Genomic DNA, 20,122 nt, shown 5'->3' on the forward strand with positions numbered 1-20,122 from the left:
GATCTTGGGCGATTCTTGTTTTCACACCTTAGAGGGCTTGTTTTGCAGGCTCTCTACACACATATTGTATGCATAAGGAGGCTTGGATCTTTATGAAAACAGAGAGGACCATGTTCTTCAAAAGACCTCACTCAGCCTCTCAGACATGCTTGATGATGTTAAAATGGGAGGCCAGAGTTTAATTTTGAATGCAGTAAGAGAAGAGCATGTGCAGCAATCGAGCAAGCCATACTCGTAGTACAGACTATCGATGCATCAGCATCATTCGGCATGATTTGATTCTTATGCGGATCAAATGGTGCACGACGATCAGAATCGAGATTAAGAATCAAGGCATCTCGGTCCCCATATGACTATGGGAGTGTTATCACGGAACATCGGATTTCGGACTATCCCGAAATCACTCATATCCCAAAAATCAAGAAGTGCAGGTCGTTTGTTATCTTTCTACTTGACTCGTATTTCATCTTGTGTCTTGTGTCTTTTTTGCATTTCACATCCCACCTCTACCTGTATCGCAGTCATATACTTAGCACAAACTTCACGGCATGACCATCCCCACGATATCTCCGCTAGGGGCGAAAAACGCCACGGTCTACCTCCATACACCCTTCCATCCCAAAGCTGAGGTATATGCAGAACAGAAATTCGGCAAATTGCTGAGACCTCATGATGGAAGTGTCGAGGAGATCATGGCTCAGATAGATGGGATATGTGAGTATACCTTCTACAAACTATTCATGGATGAACCAAGAGAATCAATTGAGCTCGTTGATATCGTCGCTGACATTTGATATTTTGATATACAATAGTACTTCGTGTATCCAACATCACTCGAGATATGTTACTCCAAGCTCCTAATCTCAGGATCATCTCTCGGAACGGTGTAGGAGTAGATAATATACATATACCTACTGCGAAGGAAAGGGGAGTCATAGTGACGAATTGTCCAGGTGGGAATGCTCAGGTGGGTTTGAATTCACCATATATGTGGTATGACATGACATGACATTTCTCTTTCTCCCCACACTGTTCGTTCGAAGAACGAGAGTACGATGGCATGGCTAACATATGGTTTTGGTCTGTTCCGGAAGATATTTTAGGCAGTTGCAGAACTCGCTCTTACACTCGCTCTGACAGTCCTCCGACGAGTCGTCGAAGTAGATAATCGAATCCGATCCGGTGAGAAGGTACCTTCCATCACTGCCCTCGCTCCTGGTTTATTTGGCAAAACGGTCGGTCTAGTAGGTATGGGAGATACATCATACGAATTGGCAAAATTACTATTGGCGTTCAATTGTCCCATCATGGTTTATTCACCTACTTCACCCCTTACTCGATGGACCGATACCAACGATCCTAAATATCCTACTACCATCCCTCACGAAAGGGTAGATAGTCTAGAAGAGTTGTTGAAGAGATCCGATGTCGTATCGTTACATTGTCCATTGAATGATTCGACAAGAGGCTTAATAGGCAAAAAAGAATTGGAGATTATGAAAAATGATGCGGTGATTATCAATACTGCACGAGGAGGGATAATTGATGAGAGAGCATTGGAAGATGCTTTGGAGTATGGAAAACTGGGAGGGGCAGGTATAGATGTTTGGGAGGTTGAGCCTGCTTATGGAGAGACGATGGGAAAGTTGGGCAAATTGAGGAATGCGGTGGTACTACCTCATCTGTGAGTGGTTTTTCCTTTGATATCTAATCTCTGATTCCAAAAAAACCCTTATCCTATCTGTACATTGCTGATACTTTTGTTGAAAACTTTTTGTCCTACAGTGGTGGAAGTACCGATTCTGTCACGCTGGATGGGTGTATGAAAGCTGTTGATATAATGGCAGATTATTTCGATGGTAAACAAGTCAGAAATAGGGTTATTTGATGGATGGCCGATTACAAATTGAAGGATGAAGCCATTCAAATGGAGATATAGACATGGAACGGTGTGATATATTATACACATTGAATTATAGATCATAAATCATAGATTATAGAGTAACTGACTAGACTTTTAGACACATAGACTCATAACGAGTTAAGACATGTAATGAGATTTGACATATAGAACTCGTATCAATACTACGCCCTCGTCTAGTATGGTAAACATCTGAGCACGGCCATGCATCATAGTCGATCATTGAGACTGAAGTCGCCTGTTTGCCGTCAATTTTCTAAAGGATTCATCGCATTTTTTGTATGGATGATGACCTAATGTCGTAAATGCAGTTGTTCGTTAAATGTCATTGATACACTACTTCTTGTCCGCTCTCTTCGTTCACTCTATATCACACAGGAGAAGTGGATATGCAATCTATAAATCCATAATTTCTGCTACACTAGATGTGACTGCACAGCCCAACAATCATGATTGTCCGGGATCTTGCAACACGACCAAAAGGTATTTCTCATCTGTTCACACAAATCAGCTTGCAGCGCTAACGCTAACGATCGAGGAAGCTGATTTACCTGGTGTGATGATCAACTCATGTTTCTTTGTCCGTATTCTCATAAATCTCAATTCATCCTACATTTACCCATCCGATATATCAGCTGGCGGTTCTTTCGAAGAGCAAGATATAGCTTCGGCTTGTCTGATCTAGCTGAATGGATCGTGGGGGACTCACACCTGGCTCACAGTCATTCAGAGCTTTCCCTACCCTGAGTACTATCTCTTCTACAGCTTTGGCGTACTTCGTTCCTGATTCACCTTCGAATATATTCCCAGTAGTCTGTATTATACCTCCTACACCCGCACCACCGCTATTCTCACTAGAACTGCCATTGGTTGCCTGTATACTGGCTGACGATGATCTCGAGAGTATCATGACCCCCCTTACATTTCGGTAGGCTGATAATCTGGATAAAGTAGATTCGATCTCGGGCGGTGGAGGGGATTGGTTAGGTAAAGTGTCTAGGGAGAGGGTGTGCTGGGATGTGGAGGGAGGAAGGGTTGGCTCGGACATGATGGGTGATTGTTCGTTCTTGATATGATATTGATTGTCGTCTTTCTCCTGGTTTCTCTCTTGTTCTGATTGTATCTGGGTGAAGAGGTGAAGAGGAGAGCAACTATGGACAGGGAACAGGGAAGATGCATAAGATAGATGGATGTGATGGACCTGTATGGTGGAGGTCTATACTGCAAGTCGGAGAAATGCGGAGTTTCAGCCAGTGTGGCATCCTGACGAGGGTTATGACTTTATTTTCCCACTTTTTCGAGATGAGATGAGATTTCGAGACTTGATGAGATTCAGCTGGTATGTACGGAATTACAGCTTGATATCAACAGTAGTTTAACAACCCAATCTCCGACTATCTCGACAGCACCTCTTCCTCTCATCTACTCAGGTAACTAGCAGACAAAATGAGCGTAAGTACATGTTGGACCGATCGGATCTCTCTGTTTCTGTCGAAATGCTATGCTGAGCTTCACCTCGTCCATTTCGACTGTTAGATCCCCCGAACCCTCCTTCGTTCCGCCCGAGCATCTTCCTCTCGACTCATCCTCTCCCGTCCATTATCAACTTCAAGACCATTCTTCGCCGAAGCTGAATCCTCCTCTTCCGCCGCCGCTGCTACCCCTGTTTCACCTAAGATCTCACCTATCGTAGATCAGATCTCGAGTTTGACGTTGTTGGAGGTATCGGAGTTGGTTGGCGCTCTCAAGGTGAGTGTTTGGTTTGCATGCAGATAAGAAGCGAAGAATAGGGCAGGTAATGGATATTGGATGGAAGGAATTGAGTGGGAAAGAGGAAGCAGGGCAAGGAATGCTTAAGACCATCGATCGTAAGATGTGGAAGAGCAGAAGGCTTTATTGGATATCACAAAACAGTGTTCGAGATAGATGGACATCTCGAAGGACACCTTGACGATAGTCTCCCTCCCCAATACTTGTCGAATTTCCGCTCTGAGAGATACAGTAACCTATGACCATAAGACTACGTGCTGATAATCGAATCAATCTTTCGTTGATTTCAAATAGACCAAACTCAACATAACGGAAATCGCCCTTCCCGCCGCCTCAGCAGCCCCAGCAGCCTCAGCTTCAGCGGGCGCATCAGGAGAACCAGCCGAAGCTGCCGAGGAGAAACCAAAGGAGAAGACAATCTTCACTGTCAAACTTGAGAAATTCGATGCTGCCGCGAAAGCAAAGATCATCAGGGAAGTGAAGGCTATTATGCCTAATATGAACTTGGTCGAGGTGAGTGAGGATCTCCGCTGCGGGTGGAACATATGGTTCGTCGTAAGACGTGAGAAGTGTATGCACGACAGTCGATGAGAAGGAAGGGAATGATGGGCAACGCCCATCAGATTATATTCTGAATAGGGGTGTTAATCGGCAAAACGCAGATGACCAAGTGACGAATGGGGAAACATAGAGCTGACGATCTTTTTGTATTTATATTCACCTAGGCCAAGAAATTCGTCGAATCCGTCCCTCAAACCCTCAAAGAGAACTTACCAAAAGAAGAAGCAGAGAAGTTACAAAAGACATTACAAGATCTCGGTGCTACCGTTTCTCTCGTATAGACTTGTCACAAGGTATTATATCATATCATATATTGGGATACATCTGCATATGTTATGCATCACCATTCGCATTTTGGGAACTTGGAATCTTGGGTAGTTGGGCCTTGACGAGGGAAGCACAATTGATGTGATGAACTTTCTGTTTTGTCTGCTCTCTCACGATTGAAGCGACACATCGCGGATAGCTCTCCTCTCGTCACTTGTTGAATCATCTCATCGACGCATCCTGATCACCACTATCTATGTATGCGTGCACATACCAGGATCTGACGGGGGTAAATCGAAGAAGGTACTTATGGTGCGTTGTTATATAGATACTAAACGGTGAGGCCACGTGATTTACACGTGTATCAGTCCGCTGAATTAGGATGTCGATGTTGTTGTTTGTGCGTCTATACTCTAGTATTCTTTGGTATCTCATTGTCACCTCTTGCCCGCACAGTCAATACTCCTCATACTGCTTTCATAACACACAGAGTCACAAATTAATCTGTATACCAGAAGAGAGGAAACATGATCACGAGTTCTTGGTAGAAAGGCGTTGAAAAAAACACATCGCACCCAATTGAAGAAATCCGAAAACAGAAAAACCAAAAAGTCACAACGAGAACTTGAATACCAATATCATTCTTTTGTTTCAACTACCTCTTAACCTCCGTATCTCATGGCACCTTCTATCTCATCATCCACCACGCACTATGCACTCGTCATTGATGCAGGATCATCTGGATCTAGGTTACAGATATACTCATGGCGAGATCCAGATTTAGAGAGAGCAGAGATTTTACAGGAAGTCTCGTATGCTCAACAAGTTCCTGAGAAGATTGGTAAATCCAGATGGTGGTGGAATAGTAGTCTGTTCGGTAAAGGCAAAGGCAAAGGAAAGGGGAAGGAGGTAGAGAATGTCGCGCTGAGGAGGTTGGTGAGAGTTGGAAAGGGCGTTGAAGGTGATGATTGGGTGAAAAGAGTTGAACCTGGTGAGTGATGGTGATTGATTCAACAATGTAAACTGTCGAATAGAAAATATACACGGGATAACTGATTCGATGATAATAGGTATATCAACCGTCTCTCCTGAGGATATACCAAATTACCTTTCCCCCCTTTTATCACACGCACTGCGGCACATCCCCCCATCTCAACATCATTCCACGCCAATCTACATCCTCGCTACAGCCGGTATGCGACTCTTACCTGAAAAAACACGAGAGGCGATTCTCCAAGCATCATGTGATCTGATAAAGAACGAATATCCTTTCAAGGTCGATGGACCTTCTTCTGCTGGACCATGCGGAGAGAACATACGCGTTATATCAGGAGAGGAAGAAGGAATGTGGGGTTGGGTAGCTGTCAATTACCTAATGGACGGATTCGGTCATGCACCCGACGTTCCTACCATTTCATCATCGTCTTCATCCAGTTCAAGCTCAAGTTCAAGTTCACCAACAAACCTCTTACCCCTTTCCCCACTTGCCGAAGCTCCTCCAAATTCCATATCTGACAGTGTCACCCCCGTTGACGTATCTCACCATTCACCGACATTTGGATTCCTGGATATGGGAGGTGCATCCACGCAATTGGCATTCTCACCCTCTCCACATGAGATACTCCAATCTGGATATCCCGAAGATGATTTGCGGAAGGTCAGTTTGAGATTGTTATCTGGAGAAGTGGTCGAATGGCCCGTATTTGTCGCATCGTGGTTAGGATTCGGTACGAATAGAGCTAGAGAACGATATGTGGAATACTTGATCGAAAATTGGAAAAAAGATAATCCGACTATGGAGTTGAGTGGGACAGGGTTAGATAAACCTATTGAAGATCCTTGTTTACCTAAAGATCTAGAAATGTCGTCTACCAGTGGTCGAACGGAAATCAAGTTCAAAGGAACCGGATCGTTCTCTGAATGTCTGATGAACTTGACTCCATTGTTGGAACATTCCAAAGCTTGTCCAACGGATCATTGTCTATTTGCTGGGTTACCGACCCCTCATATAGATTTCACGAAAGATGATCAGAGAGGTTTCATAGGTATAAGTGAATACTGGTACACCGCTCAACAGGTTTTGGGTCTAGGAGGGATCTGGGATTGGGGTGAATGGGAGAAAGGCATGAACGATTTTTGCATGAGGGACTGGAAAGATATCGAGGGACAGGTGGAGAAAGAGAATGGATGGAGGGGTTCAGAGGTGAGTCATACTTTCATATCACATATCACATCTCATTCGGATTGCTATATTATGGCGGAGACTGATAAGCTCTTCACTCTTATATGGGATATATAGGCCGACCTGTCACGTCTTCAGATGCAGTGTTTCAAAGGTGCATGGATCTCCAATGTCCTTCATGAAGGTATTGGTATACCACGACTGGTCGATGCGGGAGGTAACAACACCCTTACAGGAGGAGAGGTGGGAGAGACCAACGAAGAAGCCGAAAGACGTGCCAGGGAGAAAGGATTATTTGAGAATGGCAGTAAAACCCATTTCCAATCGATGGATGAAATTGGTGAAACTGCCATTTCATGGACATTAGGTAAAATGGTAATCGAAGCTTCTAAAGCTGTTAAACCTCGTTCTCATTCAATTGAAAACGCCTGGATATCCAAGATAAGTCATAATATCCCATTACCATTGATAGGGTTAGAAAATAAATTACAGAAAATTGGTATTCAAACACTTTGGGCCTACGGATTCGTATCGTTCTTCATCCTTGCCTGTCTATTCAATTGCTTCAGAAGGAGATTCTACAGCTACTCAAGTACGACCGGTGGAAAAAGGGGCAGGAATAGGAAACCTAGTATATCGGATTACGATCGGTCGATAGAAGATGGTTTCATATCTGATTCATCTATATCATTGAATCCCACGTCATCAGGTGGATCAGGAAGGACGAGGTATAAGACTGGATCAGGCAAATTGAGATTATGGACTTTGAGGATTGGTAATTCGATAAGAAGGAATATACCATTTGGAAATTCTCATAATGGAAATGGAAGAAGGAATGGGACAGGGTTCTTGCCAAGACATAATTCGATGCCATTACCTTTATCGAATTTCTCTTCCTCGGATAGTTCACAACCTCCTTCACCCACACTTAATGGTAATAACAATGGGTTCTTCGTTCCTGCCAATATCATCAGACCTAATTCTACTGGACCAACTTCAGATAATGGATTAGGATTGGGTCTGGGTCTGGGTTCATCAACTTCACCCAATTTGAATTCTAGTTTCAATCCTACTTCTCCACCTAGTAGGAAATCTACTTCCAGATCAGGTAAACCCCGACAAATATCAAGTAACCTATTACTATCATCTTCATGGGAAAAATCATCGAACAGTGGTGGATGGAATGATCCACCTCCTGGACTATTCGATGATTCACCAGCGGGAGGTTCAAGATCAAGAGAATCAAGTTTGGCTTTGGCCGCTTCTTCTTCTTCTTCAACTACCACACCTAATGCGAATTATTCTTCATCAACTACTGCTAATGCCATATCGAGGAATTCATCAAGGGTTAACCTTAGTGAACTTGGACTGGCACAACGGAGTTTGAGTAGAGCAGGTACACCGGGTTTTGACAATGATCATTGATCAGTTAGCGTTCAGCTTAGTATCTTGTAGAATACAGTTGGTAAAAACTGTAAACTTCCTATCAGTTATGTCTATTGGGTTTCTTCGTTATGGACAATCAATCACACCACAAGTGCATATATATGTTTATTGATTTATTTATCTTGGTTATATCAGTTACATTTGATTGTTATATGCATGCAAAAAGAAGTATTTTGAATATTTTTCACGCTACGACTCACAGTACATTCTAGTCTCTTTCCATCCTATCAATCTCAGTATAAAACATCAGGTAGGGTATAACTTATGTAATATGATTGAAAAGTATCCGAATTGTTTGAAAAGGTATCCATACAAGATATCAAGATGAATGAAATATAATAAATAGGCTTCTTGGCAATGGGAAAGGTTTTTGAATACAATTACAAATGATGAGTTGAAATGTAAATCTACTAGGCATCATATAAATGTTCGGGTGATTGAGGCTCCACCACCAATTTACCGTGTCTCTTCTTACCCAATAATCGTTTTACCTACAACACAATCCAATCTTTCAGATCTATCCCCCCCTGATATCCATAGTGATATTGCGCATGCAAGCTGAAAAAAGGTAATCATACTCACCTCTGCCCAGACTAATTCTCGTAGTTTAGTTAAATCCTGCTGTCTCTCCGGTCGATACCCCCTATTATCATCAATCATCCATCAATTGTCAGCTGATGCTGGCGTGTACAGTGATAATAATGGACATCTAGTTGAAAAGTCAGACTCAAACTTACAGCAACAGGTTCCTACTTATATTAGCGGCGTATAGCGAATTATCATGTCGATGTTCAGGAGGTCTTCTCTCGTTAATTATTCTCTGTCTGCCACTTTGCTCGAGAGCTTCCATCGTGGGGATTTGCAGTGATGGCCAGGCTTGACCTATTGCTTCCCACCCTATCACAAAGACAATGGTGATAATCAGCACAAGTAAATACAAGCTGAATACAGAAATGCCCATCGCTGGACAAGCATTCTTTGGAGATAGAGTTTATAAGGAATGGAGCGCTTACACCAGAATGAACCTGACAAAAATTGGATTAGCTGAGTCACCCTATTAGACATTCAAGCTAACTCACGCCCATCAGTCTGTATATCATCAAAATGCGATACCCTGTAAGTCGTCAAATGCCTGGTGACGAGGTCGTATCGATGGGCTGCCCATTGGTCGAGCTGTCAAAGTCACTCAAGTTAGCTGTGATTTCACGCACCTTCGTGAACGTCCACTAACATCATTACCTAAAGGTGCCAACGCAATGATCACTCGTGGTGGCTCTTCGCTTCCTAAGGCTATGTACGTGATGCCAGCGTCAGCTATTATAACAGACTTCAATGATCAGGAATCCAGCCTACAATTCCATAATTCAAGTAATATCTCTTTCGCATCATGGTATCTCCTCTGAAAGATTCGTCAGCTGAGTCAATCGTAATGATAGACACCTCAAAACTTTAACTCACTGCATGAACAGCCACATTGATCGCACTAGCTATATTCGGCGGGACAAATAACTTGTCGCATGTTATAGGTGGGTTCTCACTCATATTCCTTCGGATCAACCTATTTGCTCCATAAACTCAGCTTCGACTGGCCAGTACGGTAAATAGAATAGCTGGACATACCTCTTATAAGTCATCATCAAAAATATACTCAGAGGAAACTCTTCGACCTGTGCGGAAACAGGCATTAGCTTTTGTATGTCCCATCGGGCGCAGCTGCAAGCTGACTTACCTGTCTACCCAGGCTGACTTCCTCTAAAGCCCTTACAAAGCTCTTCTCCTCAGCGATCAAAGCCCAGGAGTACAATCTCTGAGTAAGCATATCCCAAGGTTTCCATCCTCCCATATTTGGATGTAATGGGTCGATTATATGGATCATATCCCTTCTCGGGGGTGTATTGTACTTTTGAGAAGGGGACATCATAACATTGTGAGCCTGCATATGGATATCACTCATCTGCTGGTGGTGTACCGTGGTAGGTGACTTGATAGCGGTCGTGGTTGGCGCTTTGGTCGGTGCCACTTGACTCGATGGGACTGGTTTGGTCAACGTAGGAGGATATTGATCGGGACTTCCGATATATGCTGAATGCGCGGCGAACGATTGACCACCATGTGTATAAGGCATTGTACCTGCTTGACTACCTTGTGCCGGCGGAACGGTCCTAACTGTATGTGTGTGAACGGTATTTGCGTCCAATGGCGTAGACTTGGAGGGTGGAGTAGGTCGGTGGGATCGAACACTTTCTGAAGGAGGCGCAGGTAAGTCTCTCTCTGCAGGATTGTGTACCGCAGTATCGGGAATGTGTTGTTCGGTGATTACCGTCACTTCGACATGATCTGGACCAGCATGATGAGTACCAGCCCTCGATGGACCGCTTGATCTGACGGAAGGAGAAGGTGCTCGAGTACTAGGACGGCCGTTGGGCCCTAACCCTGATTCGGTCGGGGCTAGTATGTTGATTGTCGGAGCGACAGGTGGAAGATTGTTATCGCTAGCCTGAGGAATCTCAACCTCAGAGCCCCAAGTAGGAATTTCAGCCGGATTGACGTTGGTAGGTGCATGAGATGGCCCGGCACTTCGAGCTTGGGTAGCAGCATGTTGACTATGCTGACTAGGAATCGCCGTTGGGGCATGTCGGGAATATGCCGTTCCATTGGCTGCAGGAGCTTGGATCGGTGCATATCCTGACTGACCAGCAGGATGAGTCGAAAGGGGCTTGTGACTATAGTGAGTAGTGGCTTTGGGAGTGGCCTGCCCAGGCATCGAAGGCATTGAAGCGTGTTCCGGGAATAAGATGGACTGAGTGAGACCTTGTGGCATATGAATACCTTGGGTGAAGCCAGAGGAAGGCATTTCGTTAAACATCAACTCGTCGATCAAGTTGCCAGGAATGTCCTGAGTAGTTTGAGAGTGTTGAGTGGGCGATCGACCCATATGTTCAACTTCATGCTTCTGCTGTTCGAGAGCAGAGAATCGGGCATCGAACGCAGCGAGTCGTCCCATGATCTGTAATCGCAATCAGTATGACCCTGCACATTATGGCAATGATTTGACTTACATCTTGGGCCCACGCAGGAGGTTCTTGAGCTGTCAGCACCGTCTAGAATGATACGTATTTAAGTAAGCTGAACCCTTGCTCATTCAGATAGGAAAAGATGTGGAGAAAACAACTCACCTCTGTTTTCTCCGAATGACCCTTCCTTCTTGATCTTTCTCGGCTTTTTGACCTTCTCTCCTTGTCTTTCTTAGGTGTCGATTGCGTAGACCTAGGCTCTTCGGGTATAGGCGTTCTTAAGCCTTCTTCGATCTATACGTAAACTCTTGATTAGCTGTTGTATCTGTCAACCACGTACAGCTTAGCTAGCTCACCTCTCCTCTTTCTCTTAGATCCCTCAATTCAATAACTCTAGCTCTCGCAGCTCTTTGTAGAGCTTTCTTCGCAGCGTCTCCAATCAGATTTAATCTGGCAGCATCCAACAACTGACAGAGCGTTTCATCGTGGAACCTACTTTCCGCGACCAACTTTTTCACATTGCTGATAGTGGTAGGAGCGACAGATTCATGATGAGAACGTACAACGGATGCTTCCTCCTCTTCAATCTCATTCTCATCATGATCATGTACCGTATTAGGGATGATCGTCGGGGCATTCTTGGTTCGGACTTGCGAGTAAAGCGTTTGACCATCCGGATACTCCATGAAAGTATGTTGTGACATCGCTTTCGGTACTTGACTTCTTCCAACAGCTGATTTAGCTTGAGTGGGAGCTACAGAAGGAGCTTTTGGGAAAGATTGATACATGACCGTAGGTGCTTTTGTTGGAGCTTTAGCTGTAGCTTTACTCCTTGCTTGTGATTGTGCGGCAGATGGTGCTTTGGGAGCGACAGAGGGTGATTTGAGATGTTCCGTGGGAGCTCGTACGGAAGCCGGAGCAGCCTTTTAGAGAAAGGTGATCAGCTGAGTCCAAGGTATGAAAGGAAGATTGTAGAGAACAAAGGAGGGCAGAGTATGAATCTGACTGGAGGACGGACTTACAGTTTGAGCTACAGATCGGGGCGCAGTCGTACGGTTACCCAATACTCCTGATTCAGTTCGAGCAGCTGGTTGCTCTTGGATGACCGACCTGGCAGCTCGCGAAGGAGCTTTTGAAGGTGTGGCAGTTCGAACATCACTCGGAATGCCCGATGCTTCTTCCTATTCGAGAAGAGTGATAGGCTGCATACTCGTCCACGTCATCATAGTAGCTAGAGTAACTCACATCTTCGACAGTCTCGACAAAGGCACTCCTATCTTCGGGACCTCTAGGTGAGATACCTTGATCTTGCTCCAGAACATCCAACAAATCAGGACTGAGACCTAATCCCAATCCAGCTCCAGCACTATCCCGCATGACCAGCAGAGGCCTAGGTACATCAAGTCCAACCGGAACACCGAAGGGTATTCTGAAGAAATCGGGGTTGTTCATTTGTACTGATGGTCTAGCAGATAGTGGTATCCCATTTTGATGCAAAATATGACCGAAGGAAGGTCCACTGTCCATCGTATCATATGTCTGTCTTGGTCCTTTATCACCTTGCATTATTGAGTTTTCCAAAGCAGCCAACATCTCTTGTTCCATTTCAATGGCGGAATTTCTCTGAGCAGCCTCTAGCTGAGCCAAGGCTGCTGCTCGAGCTTGTTCCATAGCTTGAAGCTGTTTAGCCTGAGCTTCAGCGTGTGAGAATGGATAATCATGATGCGGTCGGTGTTCATGAGCTGAGGGCTGTTCAAGTTGTTCGTCGGAATCAGGTTTGGTCTGTGGTGGATCTGGAGGAAGGGGTGCAGTGGGTGGTGCTTTTCGTGTAGTGTATTGAGATTTCTTGGGTGATCCAGTCACGCCCGTCTACATATATTCTCACGTCAGCTTGGGTAGCAGGGAAGTAAGCTGTATGAGACGAATGCACTCACATATTTCGACTTGGGTAAAGGTATACCGGCAGGACCTAACGCACTCTGCCCTTCCAAACCGAACGTACCCATTCCAATACTACTCATCCCTCCCGGTGTATCATCACCAGCTCCCTCACCAGCAGTGACGTGAGTGGGTTCAGCCATCGCTCTCATACCTGCACCTCTACTCAGGACTTCACTTTCCGGTCTTTGCGATTTGATATATTCTGTAGGCTGATCTTCCAGGGTTCGGTGTCCTGCACCTAGAGCTGCGAATGGGAGAGTAGGGACATTGGAATATGCGAATGGATGACGGGTTTGGGTTTGAGGGTGGGATGGTTCGGCCATCGATTGTGGTCCTGTCAGAGATAGTACACTCAGCATTGCTGGGTAAGTTTGAAAAAAGAGAGTCGTAGTCGAGGAAGGTGACCTGGTAATGAGGGCCATCAAAATGGACGTATTCATATACTCACTCGAAGGATAAGGTCCAAACATTCCATCTGGTACAGTTTCTTCCTCTACGTTGACCCTCTGTACCCAGGGTAAAACTATCATGTTTAGTAAAAAAAAAATCAGCTTCATCCAACCAACCAACCAAATTGGTCGAGAAGGAGTAACTCACCTTTTGCTCGTGCGCTAACCGACCAATTCAATCAGAACAACATACACAGATCAGTATATTGTGCATACAATCACTTTACGATTATCACGCTACTTCCTCGCCCTCAAATAGAAGATTAGACTTACGAAGGCGTTTTGTCCGGTCTTTCTGCACCACTAGAGCCTTTTGACTCTTTTGGTGGTGTCGATCGATGAGAATGTTGATAATAGGGATTATCAGGTAATTTCTTGTTCAATCCTATGTAAGAGATTGGCGAAGAAGGTGGATCATAGGTTAGTATGGTGAATGGGACAGAGATAGTCAGCGACATTCTAATTGAAGTTATTCACAGGTCGATAGTAGGTTGCCGTTGCAAAAGGATGGTAATATACAAGGTAAGAAAAGCAGAGCTTGTCGTTTCTTTCTAAAAGCAGGAAGAAGTATATATATCCAAAGTCATAGCTTTCATTTCCAAAGTACCTGCTCATATCATCATGTCCGCATTCGGCGAACCAAAGCATCAGGATGATCATCAGGATAATAAACATGAAAGAGTCAAAGGCGAGGGAGAGAGGGGTTTTATTGTTCTCCGCTTCCAGTTCACAACGTCCTCCAACTTGGTCCGTCAAGTCGTATGTATACACACACACCCTCTAACCCTCCGACCAAAGTGGAAGGAATCTCTCAGACATCTCCAAGGACGGTACAAGTGAGCTCACCATAATCGACAATTTCAACCTTCTCATCCACCCTCATCGGTTGTTCTCCTCTATCCGCCGTGAACGTCTTGGTACTTCTCAGTACTTTGGTTGCCATTGTTCTCAAAGGTTCGAGAGTGATGTTCAAAGGCATCCAATGGGTTTTAGATCTGGTCTTATAGGAACAGGATACGTTTTGATTATACGATATGAGTATGATTTATTGATGTTGAGGAAGGTTAGTGATGAAGAAAGAAAAGAAAAGTGTAGATGGTTTGATGAGTGGACAAAAGGTGTGAAAGGTAGATTGTCATTCAACTCGTTCTTATTGTAGGTATTGGTCAGGTACACACAATGAGCGGTGATCAATGCGTCAGTAGTATTGACGTATAGACTATACAGTATCGTATCCCATTCCATCTTCTCGTTTGGCCACTGCATATGCTGGGGTTGCGATCGATTTCCTCGTCTTTGACGTGAGGTTGAGTCGCCAAGAGGTCGAGGATAAAGCACTGAGCTGTGTTTAAAATCCGTTTATCTCAGGTGAGGTAGAGGGTGAAAGGGGAAACTTCCGTTTTCGTCCTTCTTCCATACACAGAAGGGGTTCTTTGGGTTGTTAGAAATGTTGTAACTGCTGTAATCAACGTCATTGAGATGAGCCACCATGAATGCATCCCTAGTCATCGGTACTGCATTGCGAGATCAGTTTCGAATTAGTAGCGCGCACAGAAGGTGAGTGTCGTGCAGGACCAAGAATGTTGGTTGGACACTAGTTGTGTGTTGAGACAAACACAAATTCAGGTAACGCTGAACGTGCTCCATCTCATCATCCCTACTTTCTACAATACCTTACGTGGCAGTAATCCCGACTCGTGTCACACTTCGGCAATCTTGTAAGATTAGTCACCAGATGATATCTCGATACACCTTGCTCATGCGCGAATTTATATCGTTCATTTAGATTCATTTTGTTTTTTAATGCTAGATTTGAGTACGACTAAGACCTTTCCTTCCCCTTGTAGAAAATAGTGCAAGCGATGGTCACATAAAAAACTAGATAACTAGAAATGCTGAGTTTTCCGAGCATTTTGCAATTCATATAACACTTTTTTCTACTCCTACTCTAAAAGATCCGCTTAGTTACCTTGTTCCTTAAGGGACTTCTCGTGCTTAGCCTTGACATCTTCGATACCACCGACCACTGTAGGAGAAAAAGGTGAAACAAGTCAGCACAATGTCATGGTTGTATGATAAGAGCCAATGCTACTCACTGTAGAAGGAGTTCTCGGAGATGTGATCGTGTTTACCGTCGAGGATTTCCTCGAAAGCAGCAACGGTGTCCTTGAGGGGTACCAATCGACCTTCAATACCGGTGAAAACTTGAGCTACGGCGAAAGGTTGAGACATGAATCTTTGGATTTTTCGGGCTCGTTCGACGGTCAACTTGTCTTCTTCTGACAATTCATCCATACCCAAAATGGCAATGATATCTTGGAGAGATTTGTAAGATTGGAGGATTTGTTGAGTTCGGGTAGCGATTTGGTAGTGTTTCTCACCGACGACTCGAGGGTCCAACATTCGGGATTTGGAATCGAGAGGGTCGACAGCGGGGTAGATACCCAACTCGGCGATGGATCGAGACAACACGGTGGTGGCGTCCAAGTGGGCGAAGGTGGTGGCAGGAGCAGGATCGGTCAAATCATCGGCAGGCACGTAAACGGCTTGCACGGAAGTGATAGATCCCTTCTTGGTGGTGGTAATTCGCTCTTGCATACCACCCATATCGGTAGAGAGGGTAGGTTGGTATCCTACAGCGGAAGGGATACGACCTAACAAGGCAGACACTTCGGAACCGGCTTGGGTGAATCGGAAAATGTTGTCAATGAAAAGCAACACATCTTGACCCTCCTCGTCTCGGAAGTATTCAGCGATGGTAAGACCGGTAAGAGCAACTCGGGCTCGAGCTCCAGGGGGTTCGTTCATTTGACCGAACACGAGAGCTACCTTGGAGTCACCCTCGAGGTTGATGACACCGGTTTCTCTCATTTCGTGGTACAAATCGTTACCCTCTCGAGTTCGTTCACCGACACCGGTGAATACGGAGTAACCACCATGGGCCTTGGCGATGTTGTTGATAAGCTCTTGAATGAGCACAGTCTTACCGACACCGGCACCACCGAAAAGACCAATCTTACCACCTCTGGCGTAAGGAGCAAGGAGATCGACGACCTTGATACCGGTCTCAAGCACTTCAGCTTGGGTGGATTGGTCAACGAATTCAGGAGCATCGGCGTGGATAGGAGCTTCCTTTACACCCTTGATAGGACCTCGTTGATCGATGGGTTGACCGATAACGTTCATGATTCGACTGTGCGATGTTCCGATCATCAGTAAGATGATAGATAAGTGAGGCAGAAGGTGGTGACAACTCACCCAAGAGTGGCAGGACCGACTGGGATCTTGATGGGAGCACCAGTGTCGACGACCTTCTGACCTCTAACGAGACCACCGGTACCGTCCATAGCAATACATCTGACGGTGTTCTCACCCAAGTGTTGGGCGACTTCGAGCACGAGTCGACCACCTTCGGGCTTCTCTTGACCCTCAGCGAATTGGACATCGAGGGCGTTGAGGATAGGAGGGAGGTTCTCAGAGTCAAAGTGGACATCGACGACAGCACCGATGACGGTCTTGATGGAACCGGTTTGGAGGTTGGAAGGGGTAGCGTAGGTTCTAGCAGAGTTGATAGCTAGAGGATGAAAGGCGATTGTTAGCTTTTTTCGCGATCCGGCCGAAATAATCCGTTAATCTCCAAACACCTCTCCAATCGACCTGCAACGTTCTACCCCTTCTAATCCTTCGCTCCCTAATAGCTACGAGGTGGTAATATGACTCACAAGACTTGGCGGGGACTTGAACTCTAGAGCTGGAAGCGTTGAACTTTGGGAGAACGTTTTGAGCTTGGTTGGCAGCTGTGTTGAAGAAAGCGGCGTTGGCACGGGCGTTTCTAAGCTGTTGACCACCTCGTCTGGAGAGACGGATAGCAGATCTTGAGACGAGAGTCATTTTGAGTCCTTTTTATCTTCCAGGGAAGGAGGGTGTTAAAGAAGGATAAGGAGGGGTTGAAGAAGGAGGATGAGATGTGAGATGATGAGAGAGAGAGAAGTGGAAGTGGAAGTGGGAGTGGTGGGGGATACGCTGGTTGGTGCAAGGGAGGGTACTGTACTCTCACCATACAGACGGAGCGACTAAGGGTTCGGAGCGGCGTTTTGAAACACGGAGTTTGGGACATCGTGGCACTTTATGCCGTTTACCTATGCTCCCGGCGATGTCCACTGTCAGTCAACTCGTGAAACAAGTTGGTGAACACTCTTCGATGCATGTTGAATTTGTCGAACTTGCTATATAGAGTGCAGAGCAGCAAAGTAGTAGTAAGCAACCAATATTTGCTCAGCTCAGCTCAATACAAGACACATTCACCATGAGCACCATCACCCGACGTCTACTCTCCTCCTCGTCCATCATCCGCTCCACAGCGCTCGAAAACACCCTCCCTTTGGATCCCTCTTCACCCGTCCATGCCAAACACCTCCCAAGGGTCTTACAGCGATGTATCGCCAAACGAATCAATGCTATCGAACAGTCAACCGAAGATGGGTCTATACCATCTACCATACACATACATAACCCATTCTTGGTGCAGAGGACGAACAGACGATCGTCAGAATCAGAATTAACAGGAGAAGCGAGGTACAATTGGAAGAAACCTGCTATATCTAATAGGAGACAAAAACAACTATTGCAACTTCATCCTTCTATCGATCTACCCATCTCAGCCAAATCAAACAGGACATCTTTCGCCTCCGCGCTGGGGTCAGAGAGCGAAGAGTTATTAGAGATAGAAGGTATTTCAAGACCTGTTAGATGGAATGAGAAAACAACGATAAATTGGACTGGACAATTAAAACCCAAAAAACACCAACAGAAGGATGTGAATGAAGCGACGACGAAGAGCTTATACTCTGGTAGGAAGTTGATGTTTAAAGGACATAAAGATGAGAGGAATAGGGCACAGAAGTTGGCGGATAGACAGACGAGGTTGGACGGCATGGAGAAGAGAATAAAGGATTGGAGGCAGGTGAGTGACATTCCGACTTATCCTCACATGACTTCTATTAGACATCGATGTATCATGAAGTGTGCTGACATTCATATGTGATGTTCGTTCATGGCAGGGACGAAATGACGAGAAGGTCCGGAACAGACCTTCATTACCATTCTAGGTCATATAGATGACTTGGCACTATACATGTACATCAATAAATGCATATATGACATAAACTGCTGAATAACCTCTACGTCAGACTCTGACTACTCTCAGTTCTTCATCGATTAGATCCGACATCTGTGCGAATCGATCGATCACCCACGATTATCGTCTTGATCATACTTATCAGCGACTAGGATTGACCACATAGTATTTCATTATATCCACTAATGTTCTATCAGTCTCTCTAATCCACTCAGATCCGGAGGTGGTATAACATCCCTATAAGAATGAAATACCGGCCAATCATCCTTATACATGACTAAAGTATTCTTGATCTTATCATCCCTAAGTTCTAACAGTATAATCGCTCCAATCTTCTCTTCTTTCTTAGCCTTTGACGAAGACACCGAATTACTTTTGTTCATTTGACTGGGGAAGACTTTCAATCCAATCCTAATCATCTTTATATACCTATCGGTCGAAGATTTCCTATAAACTAATTCCATCTCAAAAGCATATACTCTCCGTCCATCTTCCATCAACTCTTTAGTCGTCCTCGTAATAACGGGTATGATCTCTCCAGCATGGAAAGTCAGACCAGAATACACATGACGTATTTTGGAAAGTAAATCGTTGATTATTGTTTCCCGAGATTTATTTTCTGTCTTATCAGGTATAACATATTCGAACTTCCGTATTCTAGTATCAGATAGGTATTCGTAAGGTTGGATAAGGATCCAATCTGTATAATCTTCATAGAATCTACTTGCGGTCTCATATTGCTCTTTTCCCTTCCCTATTTTCCGGGATTGTATAAGTATCTCAGCTAATATCTTATGACCCACAAGTGTATCATTCGGATCAGGAACCATAAGACATATACTCATTCCACTCCTTCCATTCCCACTTTCCTCTTGAGTCAGTGTTCTACCTACAAAATGAAATAATTCATATCCCCTTTCCCTTAGACCCCTCAAGACCAACCCTACATTCTGGGTTATCGGTGGGATATTGGAAATTTTACAAAGTCGAGTGAGAAGCTTGTCGAATCTGTCCATATTGAACTTCAGGTAATCCTCTGCTGTGACCATCGTTTGGAATTTCTTGGCTTTGAGGCTGGTACATGGACAGGAGGAGAGACGAAGACGATGAGGTGAAATACGCCATTGGTCCCTTATAGGGGTGATTGAGCTATTTGGCACGGGGGAAGAGCTCGAAGGAGAGATGTTGAGTTTGGAGAGATCGATGGAAGGGTCGTAGCTTCCTGCTGAAGAGACTGTAGAAACAGATCCCGGAGACAATGGGGCGTCACTGCCAGAATCATCGTTTGAGGATGATGTCGAAGAAGTTACGGAAGAAGGCATTGTAAAAGCTGGGATGTTAAGAACCACCTTTATTCAATGGGTAATCACGAAAGCAAGGTTTGTTCTGAGTTCAGTCAGGTTTGGTTAAATAGTGAATGAGATGACGCCTGAG

At 44.9% G+C, this 20,122-nt stretch overlaps 8 protein-coding genes across 8 annotated transcripts; 4 read left to right on the forward strand and 4 right to left on the reverse strand.

Annotated features, from left to right (window-relative positions):
* Window positions 1-548: 548 nt before the first annotated feature.
* On the forward strand, window positions 549-1,888 carry I203_100122 (uncharacterized protein; the record flags this gene model as incomplete). The annotated part of the gene is made up of 4 exons (XM_019151151.1): window positions 549-714; window positions 813-967; window positions 1,104-1,684; window positions 1,786-1,888. 4 exons carry the CDS (start codon window positions 549-551, stop codon window positions 1,886-1,888), a joined length of 1,005 nt encoding a protein of 334 aa, XP_018999476.1.
* Window positions 1,889-2,368: 480 nt separating this feature from the next.
* Window positions 2,369-2,969, reverse strand: I203_100123 (uncharacterized protein; the record flags this gene model as incomplete). Its single annotated transcript, XM_019151150.1, has 3 exons — window positions 2,369-2,415; window positions 2,473-2,530; window positions 2,631-2,969. The coding sequence occupies 3 exons, from the start codon at window positions 2,967-2,969 to the stop codon at window positions 2,369-2,371; spliced, it is 444 nt and encodes a 147-aa protein (XP_018999475.1).
* Window positions 2,970-3,367: 398 nt separating this feature from the next.
* Window positions 3,368-4,533, forward strand: I203_100124 (mitochondrial 54S ribosomal protein bL12m; the record flags this gene model as incomplete). Its single annotated transcript, XM_019151149.1, has 4 exons — window positions 3,368-3,373; window positions 3,458-3,670; window positions 3,986-4,204; window positions 4,417-4,533. 4 exons carry the CDS (start codon window positions 3,368-3,370, stop codon window positions 4,531-4,533), a joined length of 555 nt encoding a protein of 184 aa, XP_018999474.1.
* A 664-nt stretch (window positions 4,534-5,197) lies between these two features.
* On the forward strand, window positions 5,198-8,126 carry I203_100125 (uncharacterized protein; the record flags this gene model as incomplete). Its single annotated transcript, XM_019151148.1, has 4 exons — window positions 5,198-5,510; window positions 5,590-5,907; window positions 6,013-6,722; window positions 6,819-8,126. 4 exons carry the CDS (start codon window positions 5,198-5,200, stop codon window positions 8,124-8,126), a joined length of 2,649 nt encoding a protein of 882 aa, XP_018999473.1.
* Window positions 8,127-8,557: 431 nt separating this feature from the next.
* Window positions 8,558-14,009, reverse strand: I203_100126 (uncharacterized protein; the record flags this gene model as incomplete). The annotated part of the gene is made up of 19 exons (XM_065516572.1): window positions 8,558-8,638; window positions 8,730-8,790; window positions 8,885-9,044; window positions 9,161-9,172; window positions 9,227-9,320; window positions 9,379-9,437; window positions 9,501-9,546; window positions 9,606-9,705; window positions 9,768-9,814; window positions 9,877-11,154; window positions 11,207-11,248; window positions 11,324-11,455; window positions 11,518-12,084; window positions 12,184-12,342; window positions 12,407-13,030; window positions 13,096-13,436; window positions 13,551-13,625; window positions 13,700-13,713; window positions 13,825-14,009. The coding sequence occupies 19 exons, from the start codon at window positions 14,007-14,009 to the stop codon at window positions 8,558-8,560; spliced, it is 4,077 nt and encodes a 1,358-aa protein (XP_065373390.1).
* Window positions 14,010-15,512: 1,503 nt separating this feature from the next.
* Window positions 15,513-17,442, reverse strand: I203_100127 (ATP synthase subunit beta, mitochondrial; the record flags this gene model as incomplete). Its single annotated transcript, XM_019151146.1, has 4 exons — window positions 15,513-15,577; window positions 15,648-16,744; window positions 16,810-17,125; window positions 17,274-17,442. The coding sequence occupies 4 exons, from the start codon at window positions 17,440-17,442 to the stop codon at window positions 15,513-15,515; spliced, it is 1,647 nt and encodes a 548-aa protein (XP_018999471.1).
* Window positions 17,443-17,857: 415 nt separating this feature from the next.
* On the forward strand, window positions 17,858-18,659 carry I203_100128 (mitochondrial 54S ribosomal protein mL59; the record flags this gene model as incomplete). The annotated part of the gene is made up of 2 exons (XM_019151145.1): window positions 17,858-18,514; window positions 18,612-18,659. 2 exons carry the CDS (start codon window positions 17,858-17,860, stop codon window positions 18,657-18,659), a joined length of 705 nt encoding a protein of 234 aa, XP_018999470.1.
* A 211-nt stretch (window positions 18,660-18,870) lies between these two features.
* I203_100129 (uncharacterized protein) lies at window positions 18,871-20,010 on the reverse strand (the record flags this gene model as incomplete). Its single annotated transcript, XM_019151144.1, has 1 exon — window positions 18,871-20,010. The coding sequence occupies one exon, from the start codon at window positions 20,008-20,010 to the stop codon at window positions 18,871-18,873; it is 1,140 nt and encodes a 379-aa protein (XP_018999469.1).
* Window positions 20,011-20,122: the final 112 nt, after the last annotated feature.

Source organism: Kwoniella mangroviensis, assembly GCF_000507465.2.
Source record: "Kwoniella mangroviensis CBS 8507 chromosome 1 map unlocalized Ctg01, whole genome shotgun sequence".
Taxonomy (NCBI): domain Eukaryota; kingdom Fungi; phylum Basidiomycota; class Tremellomycetes; order Tremellales; family Cryptococcaceae; genus Kwoniella; species Kwoniella mangrovensis.